The sequence below is a fragment of the Montipora foliosa genome, chromosome 7 (genome assembly GCF_036669935.1).
Source record: "Montipora foliosa isolate CH-2021 chromosome 7, ASM3666993v2, whole genome shotgun sequence".
NCBI lineage: Eukaryota > Metazoa > Cnidaria > Anthozoa > Scleractinia > Acroporidae > Montipora > Montipora foliosa.
Window position 1 is genome coordinate 18579115 of NC_090875.1, and position 11987 is coordinate 18591101.

At 40.4% G+C, this 11987-nt stretch overlaps 1 protein-coding gene and 1 long non-coding RNA gene across 2 annotated transcripts; one reads left to right on the top strand and one right to left on the bottom strand.

The window, feature by feature from the left end:
• Positions 1-399: 399 nt before the first annotated feature.
• Positions 400-2500, bottom strand: LOC138010341 (transmembrane protein 121B-like). The gene is made up of 2 exons (XM_068857257.1): positions 2442-2500; positions 400-2178 (listed from the first exon to the last, which is right to left on the bottom strand). Exon 2 carries the CDS (start codon positions 2167-2169, stop codon positions 1165-1167), a length of 1005 nt encoding a protein of 334 aa, XP_068713358.1. The 5' UTR covers positions 2170-2178; positions 2442-2500; the 3' UTR covers positions 400-1164.
• Positions 2501-3675: 1175 nt separating this feature from the next.
• On the top strand, positions 3676-11345 carry LOC138010924 (uncharacterized). Its single transcript, XR_011124598.1, has 3 exons — positions 3676-3807; positions 6035-6167; positions 11123-11345. It is a non-coding gene; the product is annotated as an uncharacterized lncRNA (long non-coding RNA).
• The last annotated feature ends 642 nt before the right edge of the window (positions 11346-11987 follow it).

Genomic DNA, 11987 nt, shown 5'->3' on the forward strand with positions numbered 1-11987 from the left:
ACCGAGGAAGAAATTGAAGACTAATAAAATACAATTACTAATACTAAGTTGCACTCATTTGGCTTTATAGTAATTATTGGGTGATAAGTAGTTACTCTGGTTAATGAAATGTATCTTTTATATTTATTATAATGCAGTATACAATGTATGTTGCAGATAGTTTGGCTGCCAATGAAAACCATACTTTGTGGTTCTTAATTTTTGTTGAAAGTACCAGAAGCAGTGTTGCTGTTTATGTTGTTGACTAGTTAATGTTGGTAACAGTTAAAGTTTTAACACTACCACTACATGTAAATGCTCTTTTTCATTTTATTATAGAATCATTATTCAAGGCGATAAGACCCATCCTCTAATTTTTATTGTGGGCACAAATAATTTTATAGAATATTTACAAAGATACCAAATTCTAATATTTATTTATTACAAATTTTATTTTATTATTTTTATTATAACACAGTATTAACAGAGAATATATCGTACATGTAGGTACACTAACTGCAATTTAAAACAAAAACAAGGTTCTAATTGTCTCCTTTCAATAAGAAGAAAGTGAGTTTTGTTTATTCATATTGTGCCTGGTACATGTAATATTGTTGATTTCTGAATGACATTTCTGGCTATTGTAGTGTGAATTAATTTATGTCACCTTTAAATTGTCATTTCATTCAGTCTGAGGAAAACACCTCAGTACACTAGATGTCTTTACTTATTAATAATAATATAGCAGGGCCTGGGGTAAGGCCCCAAGAATATTTGGAATAAGAATTATTTTTAAAAGACACTGGCAAATATTATATAATTATTAAATAAAAGTCACAATTGGACCTTCCTTCTGCATGAATTTTTTTTCTTGGCATTTTCCCTTGCCTTAATTTTTTTTTTTTGTTCCCCCCCCCCCCCCCCCCCCCCATCCCCCTCATCACTTTTCTAATGGTCCGTCCCCTAGGAGCTTGTATTCCTTATGTGCTCTTAGTTTTTGTGCTCACCTAGCGTGTTCCAGTGCTCTGCTGATTTCATCTGCTGCGATGCTTTACTATAGATAATAATAATAACAACAAAAAACCAAACAGAGTTAAAAAACGTAGCTGTTTCTGTAGAATTCCCCATTCGAACTCTATAGTCCAATGCACTCAACTGACGTCTTATTGCTTCTTGTAGTAAATTTTATGTCACAGGAGATACCAGCATTTCACTTGCATTGTCCTCTGGCTCACTGAAGGTGCTAGTGCACTCAATTCTGTGCCCATCTATCCTGTCTGGTGAAAAATGCTTCTCACAAGTAGGGCATTGTTCTGGTTTCTGAGGTCCACAAGATTCGTAAATGTCAAAACTGTAGATGGCTGATGCAATGAGGTTCTTCCCAATAAAAACCGACACATCTTGCTCGTAATTTGTCCAGAGTATGATACGAATGGCTCCTAAGGGCACATTAACAAGACAAATGTACGATATGGAGTACAACACCTTAGATGCTGTAGAATTAACTTGACCTTTAGTAATAGCCCTTAATTCCATCAATGCCAATGTTGGGAGGAAAAAATTGATGCACGCAAAGGCGATGATTGCATTTTCCAAACCAACTGGAAGATTCAACTCAATATCATCTATGAAGAGCACCTCCAAGATGTCAATGCTGTCGAGGAGATCAAGTGTGACCCCGGCAGATATCTTGTCAATGTAAACACGCCTTTCTGAGTAAGGTCGAGCATCATGATGTGAATTCACCAGAAGAAGGAACAACATTGGTGTAATACACAGAGCTATTTTCAAAAGATTCTGATGCCAGATTTTAGCATCACGTAACTCGGCCGCATAGCGTTTGAAAATTACTGCTACTTCTGGTACCAGAGTTATGGAAACGTAAGCCAGCCAAGCGATGAACACATAAGGAATTTCGTCGGCATAATCAGATGGTGTTTTCCTCGGTTTGCCATCTGTTTTTTCTTTTTCTTTCCTTTTTCTCATCTTCAACTTGGAAAGGAATTTTCGTTTGGCCATAAACATCACACCGACCCAAATGGCCACCACAATAACATCGGTTGCAATGAATCCGAGAGATTTAAAATCGCGTTCCTTGGCAAGGTAAAAATCCAGAATGACCCCTTGAAGAACGAGAAGGATCATGCAGACAATTTTGCCGACCAATTCAAAGCTCAACGAACACGCCATCACGCTAAACTATACGTCAAAAGAATGTAAAAAAAAGAAAATTTTAGCCCCGGGATTATCAAGAAAGAGAGATCAAAATAATGTCCCGGTCAAGTCTGATGATAGAATACAGACTGCACAGCCGCCCGCTCTGGTATGTTTGAGAAGAGAGGGCGGCTGTACACGGGCCTAAAACATTGTAGCTTGCCTCTACACATAAGCCTATATGCAAGCTATAAGGTTCGATTATTCAAAGTAACAATGATAACTTGTAGACATTTCCAAGCACTCACCTTTGCTTTCCTATTTAAAGTTAAACATGAAAGGAATCAAAGGTCATAGCAAAAATGATACTCGTGCCCAGGCGTCCTTCCACTTCGCGGGAAGCCACCGTTACGCTCTGAGCCAACCTGGGGCCGGTTGCTTCGAGCAACCCCCAGGGTGCTTTTTCCTGGGAAAGGCGCCCTGTGGACGAAGGTTGGCTGAGCTGCTGAAAAATATTTCAAAATTCCGAAGTATCTCAACACACGTACGCATCACAATCACAGAAAGGCTCACTGAAATTAATCAGAGCGTCGACCTAAAATAGCACAAGTGCTCCGTAAACACGAGGATCGCTTTGTGTCTCATACCCAAGGTCAGAATTTTTATTTCGCGTTTAATTACCAGTTCCATGAGATTTGCCGGATACGGATACGGGAGGGTTTCGTTACGAACTCAAACCGAGAAACACGAAATGCGACTTTTTAGAGGACCCCGATGGGTTAAGCCGCAAGCCAAAAGCCTTCGTAAAACTACAAAATATTCGGCTATTTTTCAGATTTCTTAATTCGTTTTTCAAAGGTTCATTCCCCTTGGTGTTCAATTGGGAAAGTCAGCTTTTCCGCGCCCCTTTCTGGTCGACAGTTTTGATGAAGCATTATGAGTAATGAGCGAAATAATTGGAAAATAAGTAAATAATAGAGTTGTACTGCTTGTAAGAGTTAAAGAATAATATTGTTTGAAGACTTTCGGAGGGAGACAGAGGCAATGTGAAAGTCTTACACGGAATCTGAATTAAATTGTGGAAGAATGATGTAATATGTTATCTTGTTGTTTCAAAACGTTTTTCTGCTCAAGATGACGCTATTTCAGTCTTTCGTTTTGGTCGGTTTAAAAACACAACTGCCTATCACCAGAGTATCTCTTCTTGCACAAAATCATACAAGAAAAATAAAACAATCACACAATTTAAAAAAAAATGTTACAGTTACGAATTAGATAGAAGGTTATATCAAAAAGTGATCTTGCCGAAGGTGCTCTTCAGTTCCTTCGCGGAAAATACTTTTTCACAAATTAAAAACGATTTTGTCGGCAAATTTACCACTAAGCGGTACAACAAAATAGATCAAAATACCCACTATGTAAATAAACGGCACAGCAACTTTATGAAGGTGAAAAGATTTCAAACATGCTAAATAATCAAGAGGTAATAAACTTGTAATTCAGTTCTAATTAACTGACAAATGAATTCATTACTAAAGATAGAAAAAAAAATCGATCAAGTTGTTTAAAAAGCCTAACCTAGAGTTTGCGAAGTACATTGTAAGCAATTTGTGAAACTCTCCAACGTACTGCCGACTAGGAAAAGAATTGAACGAAGATCACGTTCAAGTCAAGGTAATAGAGAGATTTAGCATCGCGTTTCCGTGAAACGGGAAACGTGAAACGTGAAACGGGAAACGTCAAACGGCAGGCTGTTGCTTGTCATAAAAGCATGAAAATTCTCTTATTCTAACTTTTGTCTCTCATGTTAGAAGTTGCGCGACATTTGTAGATAACAGGCAAAAAAGTAGCTAAAATCAGACCAGTTTCTTTGATATTTGGCAAAACGCAAATTTCAGTTTCACGTTTGCCGTCTGCCGTAAACGCGAAGCTAATCATGGCCTATTGCTTCAACTTTTCGCCGTCATTGTGCTGTAACAGCGTCAGTTTTAGTACAGCAATTCTAAGGATTGATAAAGGCCGCCTTGTGTCCCCCTACAAACTAACAAATTTTTCATCTTCTTAACTACGACTGCGAAAAATCCGGATTTCGACATATCTAGTCCTAGACCGGCGCACAGCAAGATATAGCTCCGTCAAGTCTGAGATGAGGCACTCATTCTCCCTCAGGCAGGGAATAACAAACGGGGGGTCGCAAAAAGAAGCCCCGTTGGATCCGTTAGTTATTATTCAGTTTAATAGAGCATCCGGACTAATACTCTTAAGGCTTATAGGTGTAAAATTGGGCTTTTTTCGAGTGTCCCCGATCGTCAATCATTATCCAAAACTGATTGATTTCGTTAACTATAGCCAAGGGTTTATAGAAGTAGTCTTTGGCAAATTCTAGTTTCGTTTCCAGTCGTTCAAAAGCTGGACTGATAACTTTTTTTTCGGTGGATAAGTAACTATCTAAAAGTTTTAATCTGTGCAAGGATTGCATTAGAGCGACTTTCGTATGAACTTGAAAAATAAACGTAAAAGCAGAACTTAAACAAAAATGCAAAACCTTTCATTTTCTTATCGGACAAAAACAAACGAGCGCAAATTTTCATTGGCTTAGGGAACGCGGATGCAAACAACGTCATCTCTCCATGGAACTTTCTGGAAAGCGATCGGCATTTCGCTTTGACGTCATTTGAAATGCAGTAATGTGATTGGGCAATCAAACTCTTTACTGCCCATATTAGGAGTTTCCTTGGCGGGAATAAGGAAAAGCTTTGTTTTAATCTTGCCAAACATTAGTCCGTTAAAAAAATTGCGAACACTTTTTCAAGGTCACACTTACGACGCTCTACTTGGTCTCGCATTTTTTTTCTCTGGATAGTGACTTATCATCTGGATAGTTTAAATTAGATTTCTCAAGCAAGAGAAAATGAGTGTACAGAGAGGGAGGCTCCCGGTCCAGCCCTTGGGATATGTCTTGTCCACGAAAGTTATTTTTAGACGAGCGCAAGTCTTTGTTCTAGCAGAAGTTCGTCTTCCGGGACGTCCGCATGCAGGCCAACCTCGGTCTGATGTTTGAAAGAAAAGAAATATTCATCTGCCTTCCACGTGCGCCGCCATTTTCTCTTTTCACTAAGAACCTGTGAGCGAGGCAGTCTCGAGACGTCTCGGAAGACAGACTTCCGCTTGAACAAAGACTTCCGCTCGTCTAAAAATAACTTTCGTGGACATGACGTATCCCGGCCAACGCCCTGAACCTCCCTCTCTGTCCCCTCATTTTCTCTTGTCTCAAGTACGTTATGGAAGATGACGAAAGAGAGTCGATTATTAAAGATATTACAGCAAATCTTTGAGAGGAAGTCAGATTCCCGGAGGCACAAAATAAATCCTAGACCATTAATTTTAATTGAAAATCCTTACGTTCTCAGTAGTTTAGTAGCTACAAAGGGAGCTGTGGTATGGTGACAAGTTCGTAATCATAAAGAGAGGCGCGGCAGGAGCCCATCTGGAGCGTGCAACTTCCATACAGCGTCTGTGAAACGGCGTTTTCACAAGAAGGTTTATTTTTAGACTAGCCCTTCCCGCGAATTAGGTCAAAAAACAAAGGCATTTCCGGTTAGGTGACCCTATGACGTCAGCTTAATTTCTTGTAATTGGTCATCGGGCTCCTGTGGGAGTCTTATTAGCGGGAAATTCAATCTAAAAATAACCTTACTTGTGAAAACGCCGTTGCACGAAAATAGGTAAGTTGCACGCTCCGGATGATGGGCTCCTGAGAGAGGACAAAACAGGGCGCAATGAAGTGTTTTATACGAATTATTATTTTCTATTCTATGGTTACTTAGGAATCAATCGCCAAATTTCCATTCGGGTTTAGTTAATTTTAAAGTTTTTTCTCCTCCTTTTATTTTATTGTTAGTTTCTTTCAAACAATGAAGCACAGACTACTTTTGGCTTTCTTCATCGTGCTATTTGGAGCATGCGCAGTTTTCAGCAAGTCATCCGAGAGGGGAAAAGCTGTATTACAACGCTTGGATCTTCTTTCCGATAAGGTTGTTACTCCGGTCACCATGAGTTTCCGGTGTTGTGGGTTGCCATAGTAACTGATCCTAAGAGCTTACATGGGCTATTATACCGATCTCTCGTTAAATTCAATTGTGCAGGTGCTTCATAAAATATAACGTTGGAGGTAGGCGTTGTTGGGAGAGGGGTAGGAAGGAAAAGTAAGTGGAAAGAAAAGGGATGGGAGCTCTCCTTCCCCTCCCCCGAGCAAAGGTGATCTAATTCGGGGATCGTGAGTTACAATCTCTCCAGAAATGCACGTAATTATTTTGACATCCAACTCGAAGTCTAGCCTTTACTACCTCTTCCCAAAAATATTGACTTTACGATCTACGACGCGGTCGTCAACGAGAACGCCACGAAACAACAATGTTAATCTCTTACCCAGATCTCCTACGGTCATAATGACAGATTGAGATCTGGGTACGAGATTACGACAATATTATCGGTTAAAAAAGGAAAAGTAATCGTGCTGCACGTGCGCACGCATTTTAGCACAAATTCGTGACGCATTTTAGCACAAATTCGTGCGGTACTCTTCACAGCAACGACGTGAAATCACCAAATTTGAGGTTTTGACGACAACGCGAGCGTTTAAAGGTGAATCTATAACGTTCTATTTTTACTCTGAAACCGCCCGTACCAAATTATTTTTAGGGCACTTCGCCAGCATTGTACGACACGAATGAGATGGCCTAACCGCGAGAAACTTACGATAGTGCAAAGTTATAGTTTTAGGTGACGTTTTCGTTGACATCGCCGTCGTAGATCGTAAAGTCCCTAATAAGGTAAGGGTAAATGTCCGTAGGGTAAATGCAGCCGTTTATCCTTAGGGTAAATGCAGCCGTTTATCCTTAGGGTAAATGCAACCGTTTATCCTTAGGGTAAATACAGCCGTTTATCCTTAGGGTAAATGCAGCCTTTTATCCTTAGGGTAAATGCAGCCGTTTATCCTTAGGGTAAATACAGCCGTTTATCCTTAGGGTAAATGCAGCTGTTTATCCTTAGGGTTAACGCAGCTGTTTGTCCTTAGGGTAAATGCAGCTGTTTATCCTTAAGGTAAATGCAGCCGTTTATCCTTAGGGTAAATGCAGCCGTTTATCCTTACTAGAGGGGTAGCATTTAGCGGACACTTTAAATTTGTGACGTTCATTGCGTCTCTATTCCGGGACACGAGTGATAAAATCCGCATGCATCTAATTAGGGGTATTTCTGGTAGTCAGGACGTAGCTCTCTACAACCTCTAATTTCGTTGGATTCCTTTAGGACGCTCTATTGTGTTTTTCTTCATGGTCCATTGTTTCTTTTGTATCGTTCTTTGTATGCATTGTTTTCTGAACCAATCCCGGGAGTCGCTCCGAGAGCTGTGTGGCGGCCCATTTCTGGACACATCTGTCTCGATCACAGCCATATGGCTCTCTTAACCGTTCAACAGCGGTAACCTTGTAATATTATAAGGGCATATTGCGTCGTGTAATTGTTACGAAATGTCCAACCTTCTTTTGGGAGATGGCCAAGTGTACTTTCCCTCTTGGGTAACCTCTAACCTCTTTGGCAAGAGCACTGGGATCACTGGTTAAGAGGTCCATGCAGCAGTGGGGACAAGAATTCAGGTCACTCAAATTTGATTCGCATTGTCCACCGGCTTAGAAATTACGGGAAACTGGAAAGTATGAAACCGTACGAATTAACGATAATCGTTAATTTCATTCCTTTAGACAAGAGATCATGTTGCATGTTGCCACATGATGATTCGACATTCTCGTTCTCAGATCCCATCGTTTCTCTTAGCAGGCGGGGCCTTCGTTCGAAGAAACGAAAGGGGTCTGGGGCCCGTTTCTCGATAACCCTGAAAACTTTTAGGTCGGGAAAAACCCTTTGTGAAACTGTCCACCGCTTGTTTTGGGAAGCGGTCTTTTAATATGTTTTCAAGGTAACAAGAAGCAAAATTTCTGTGAAGTTTGACGACGTAAATCCTCTCCGGTCTTGAGATACAAAGGGGATTGTGACACCCGAAAATGGCCCGCAAAAATTCAGGACGTTCGAGGACCTGACCCCTAGAGACATTTGCAGGATTCGCAGTCCCAGATTCCAGGAATTCCAGAGTTCATAAAGAAGTCGTCAATAGTACCAAACATGTCGGCACTTAGAAGGATTACACTTGAAGGGTCTCTATGTAAAGCCTTAATTGAGTCGCCTCAACTTATAGGATGAGTCCCTTCGTGTCGAACAGAACGATGCAAAAAGTAATATGGCAGTTTTTAATAGGCACTCTGATCATGTGACCGACCGGCTTCGCGCCAGCTGACCCCATTTTTACTTCCGATTCAAGATTTTATTGTTCGCTAACCAATGAAAAAAGTTGAATTTCGTATGTCTCCAGAGTCCTTTGTTTTCTCGTGCGAAGGCCCCACCGGCTAAGATAAACGATGGTGTCTGGGAACGAGAATGGATGGTTCGATTGAATCAACCTCCAACCCATTTCCTCTCTCGAATTAACTATTATCGTTAATTCTTAATTTGCTCTGAATTTACTCTTATCGTTAAAGTGCACCTAACCCCCCAAATTTTAGTTGGAGTAAATGATTTACCATATTTTTTATAGTACATTGGTGAAAAAATTATTACATTTGCTCAAATCTAGTATCTTTTACGGCCCCTCAAAGTTTGAAAAATCGCACCTAAATGGCAGCCATCTTGGTTCAAGTCCGAGTAACGGGAGGATTGGGGCTAGTAGTTGCTATGACGTAGAAAGGAGAACGAGTGTGTTGACATAGTTCACATAGTTCGCATATGGTGCACTGTTGTTGTCCACAAAATGCCAAAGAGATGTATTGCTGCTGGTTGCAGCAACGTAAGAAATTTAAAAGAAGGTATTTCTCTTCATAAGTTGCCATTCTACAACGACGATCGTACAGAAGCCAAGAAAAGAGGGAAGAAATGGGTCGATTTTGTTCGACTGAAGCGAGCGAAATGGCAACCATCGCAATCTTCAGTGCTATGTTCCGAACATTTAAAGCGTGAAGATTTTGTTCGTTCAGCTGATCTGGACGATGAACAAAACCTCGACATTTCCAAGAGATGGCTTAGGACGGACGACTTTGGAGTGTGTGTTTTTCATTCAGTGCTGTTAAAAAAAGAAGAATTCCAAAAGCTAACAGAAGAATGCTGTGAAAATAGTAAACAACACCGGGAAGCACTCTCACGCGGTTCTCCTTTCTACGTCACAGCTCGACTCGCCCCAGGTCGCGGACTTGAACCAAATGTTTCTCAACTTCTACTAGACGTAGAAAATCGAGAATTCACCCAAATCGAAAAATTCTTTCACCAATTAACTTCACACAGTATGGAGATTTATTCAAGCTACAATTATATTTTGGGGTTAGGTGCACTTTAATTTAGAAGACTGAAAGCTTGCTATGGATTATGTATGGGAAATGGTCATATATCTTTTATATAAAAAACCCAAAGGTATGGACATAGGACTCGAAGCTGGGAACGTTGATTAACCCCTCACCTAACCACTCGACCACCACACCGCTAGCTGCTCAGGGGTAATATTTTTAAACACTATTGATTGATTGATTGATCAGTTTATTTACCCCTCTTGCAGCTACAGCTGAATTACAAGGGCACCAGCAACTATATTATTGATATTTATAAGTACAAAAATTGTTCATCCGTTCAGTCCTGGCAACTACTTTAACACTGCTATTTACAACAGAGCCAGGGCGAAGAGAATATCCATGGTGGGTTTTAGGGGGAATGGGTATTATGTTTGAAAGAAAACCTTTATCTCGGAATTTCTGCTTTAACTTTTGGCATGATTTTTCCCGCCTTTGACTGAGGGGCAGCAAGCCTGAACGGCTAAGGGCTACATCATATGGCAGCCCAGGGAAAATAATGTTACATGCCCTCTTTTGTATCAATTCTAGGGTTTTGCTCAGATAAACCCGAAGGTCTGCCCAGACGGGTGCTGCATATTCAATAACTGATCTAACCAGGCTACAGTATACTTGAACCAAATCCTGGCAGGCAACGCCACATTTCCTTAACACTCTCAAATTGAATGCGTATAAACGCTTATTAGCTTTTGCAAGGACATATTCACAGTGCTTATTCCAGGAAAGGTCACTAGAAATAAATACACCTAACAACTGATAGTGACCAACCCTCTCAATTACACGGCCAGATAAACACAGGGGAGTTGCCGGGAAGGGTTGATATTGCAGGAAACTAAATATGGTCTCTTTACATTTCTTTGCATTGAGGCGCAAACCGTGGTCTGATGCATACAGTGCTATTTCACTCGCGATGCAGGGCATGTAGCTAGGAGAACACCTAGGGATGCACTCCAAAACAGAAAGGTCATCTACATATTTCACCCGTGTATACCAACCTGCTACACGTACCAATTTGTTAACCATCACTCGGCATAAACACTGCAAAAGGTCGGTTACCAAACTTCACGACAAAGCTAAACATTTTAAAATCAAAGCTTAGGCCTAATTAATTTAGCTTAAGCCTAATTACTCTTCAGCAGCGGTATTCTATGAAAGATTTAAATAAATATTTTTTTGAGAGAGCGGTGTCTTGACCTTCAGTGGTGAAGCGCAAAGAGGTGGTTCATTTAGCGTTGAAACTCCGCCTTCAAATCCAATCCACGGGTACGATTTCTGATTTTCCTTATTTCCTCTGCTACTACAAGTACCAAATTTAAATTACGAATTAACGGTAATCGTTAATTTAGAGAGAAGATCATGTTGCAATCTCCTCCCCGGGAATTCCAACTGAAAGCGGACGGCCCTGGGAATTAGTTGATAAGCAAGATCACCCCTGGATTGGAATGGACCACCGGAACAAAGAACTGCTGTTGCCACGAAAAATCAACGCAAGTTAATCACATGACCTTGTAATGACTTAACCCATTCCTTGTTTTTATTAGGAGGAGGTTGAACAAAGTGGCGATTCTGTCGAGACAGAATGGACAAGAAATGAGAAGGGAAAAGGCGGTTCAAGATGCTTCGCCGGACAAATCGGTTTCTGTTGACGTGCGAAACTGTTCCTAAAGAAGATCGACGAATAAACAGTTTCTAATTCTCAAAATACTTGTAGCAACTTAAGAGAGAAAGAGATTCGCTTGGAATAAAAGCCTCTTTATACTGGAATCTTCGACCCCAGCTTACTATTCGTTTGCGTGGCCTTAAGTTAAAATAAGAGGGAGTTTTGTTGCATTTTGTGATAAAAATGCTATTCGTAAAACGACAACGACAATCATACGCACATTTTGTAAATATGCGCAAATCGTGCGTAAAAGGTGTCAACGAAATTTTAGTTGTCAAGTGGTGACTTTTCTAACTCAACGCTACCTATCAATAAATTCCTCTCGGTATTGCTTGTGTTATGCACTGAGGCCAAGTCAAATTCCCAGTGCAATTTATACTTATGACTCACTCAATCTCGGTAATCAGCTCATATACCCTATGACCTTTTATGGGAACTGATTGCGCGGGATGTTTCATGAAAATGAAATAGTCCAGTTCAGAAATAATGGCATTTGATAAAACAACCGTTCCATTTGCGCTCAATGGATATGAAATAGCTACTTTGGCAGTTTACCACCCAAAATCCAAATTGCGCTTCTAAAATAATTGCAAATTATTGTTTGCGCATGCGAAAATGTCAAAGTGATGAACCATCTGATTTCATGAGAATGTTACCATGAATAAATTTTAACTACAAATGCTGCTTTCGGAGAGTACGAGAGGAATTTCCTGTTAGGTAGTTCTCGTGTATTGCGACTGAATTTC

Coding starts and splice junctions, on each gene's coding strand:
- LOC138010341 (XM_068857257.1), bottom strand. CDS start 2,169: ATGGCGTGTTCGTTGAGCTTTGAATTGGTCGGCAAAATTGTCTGCATG.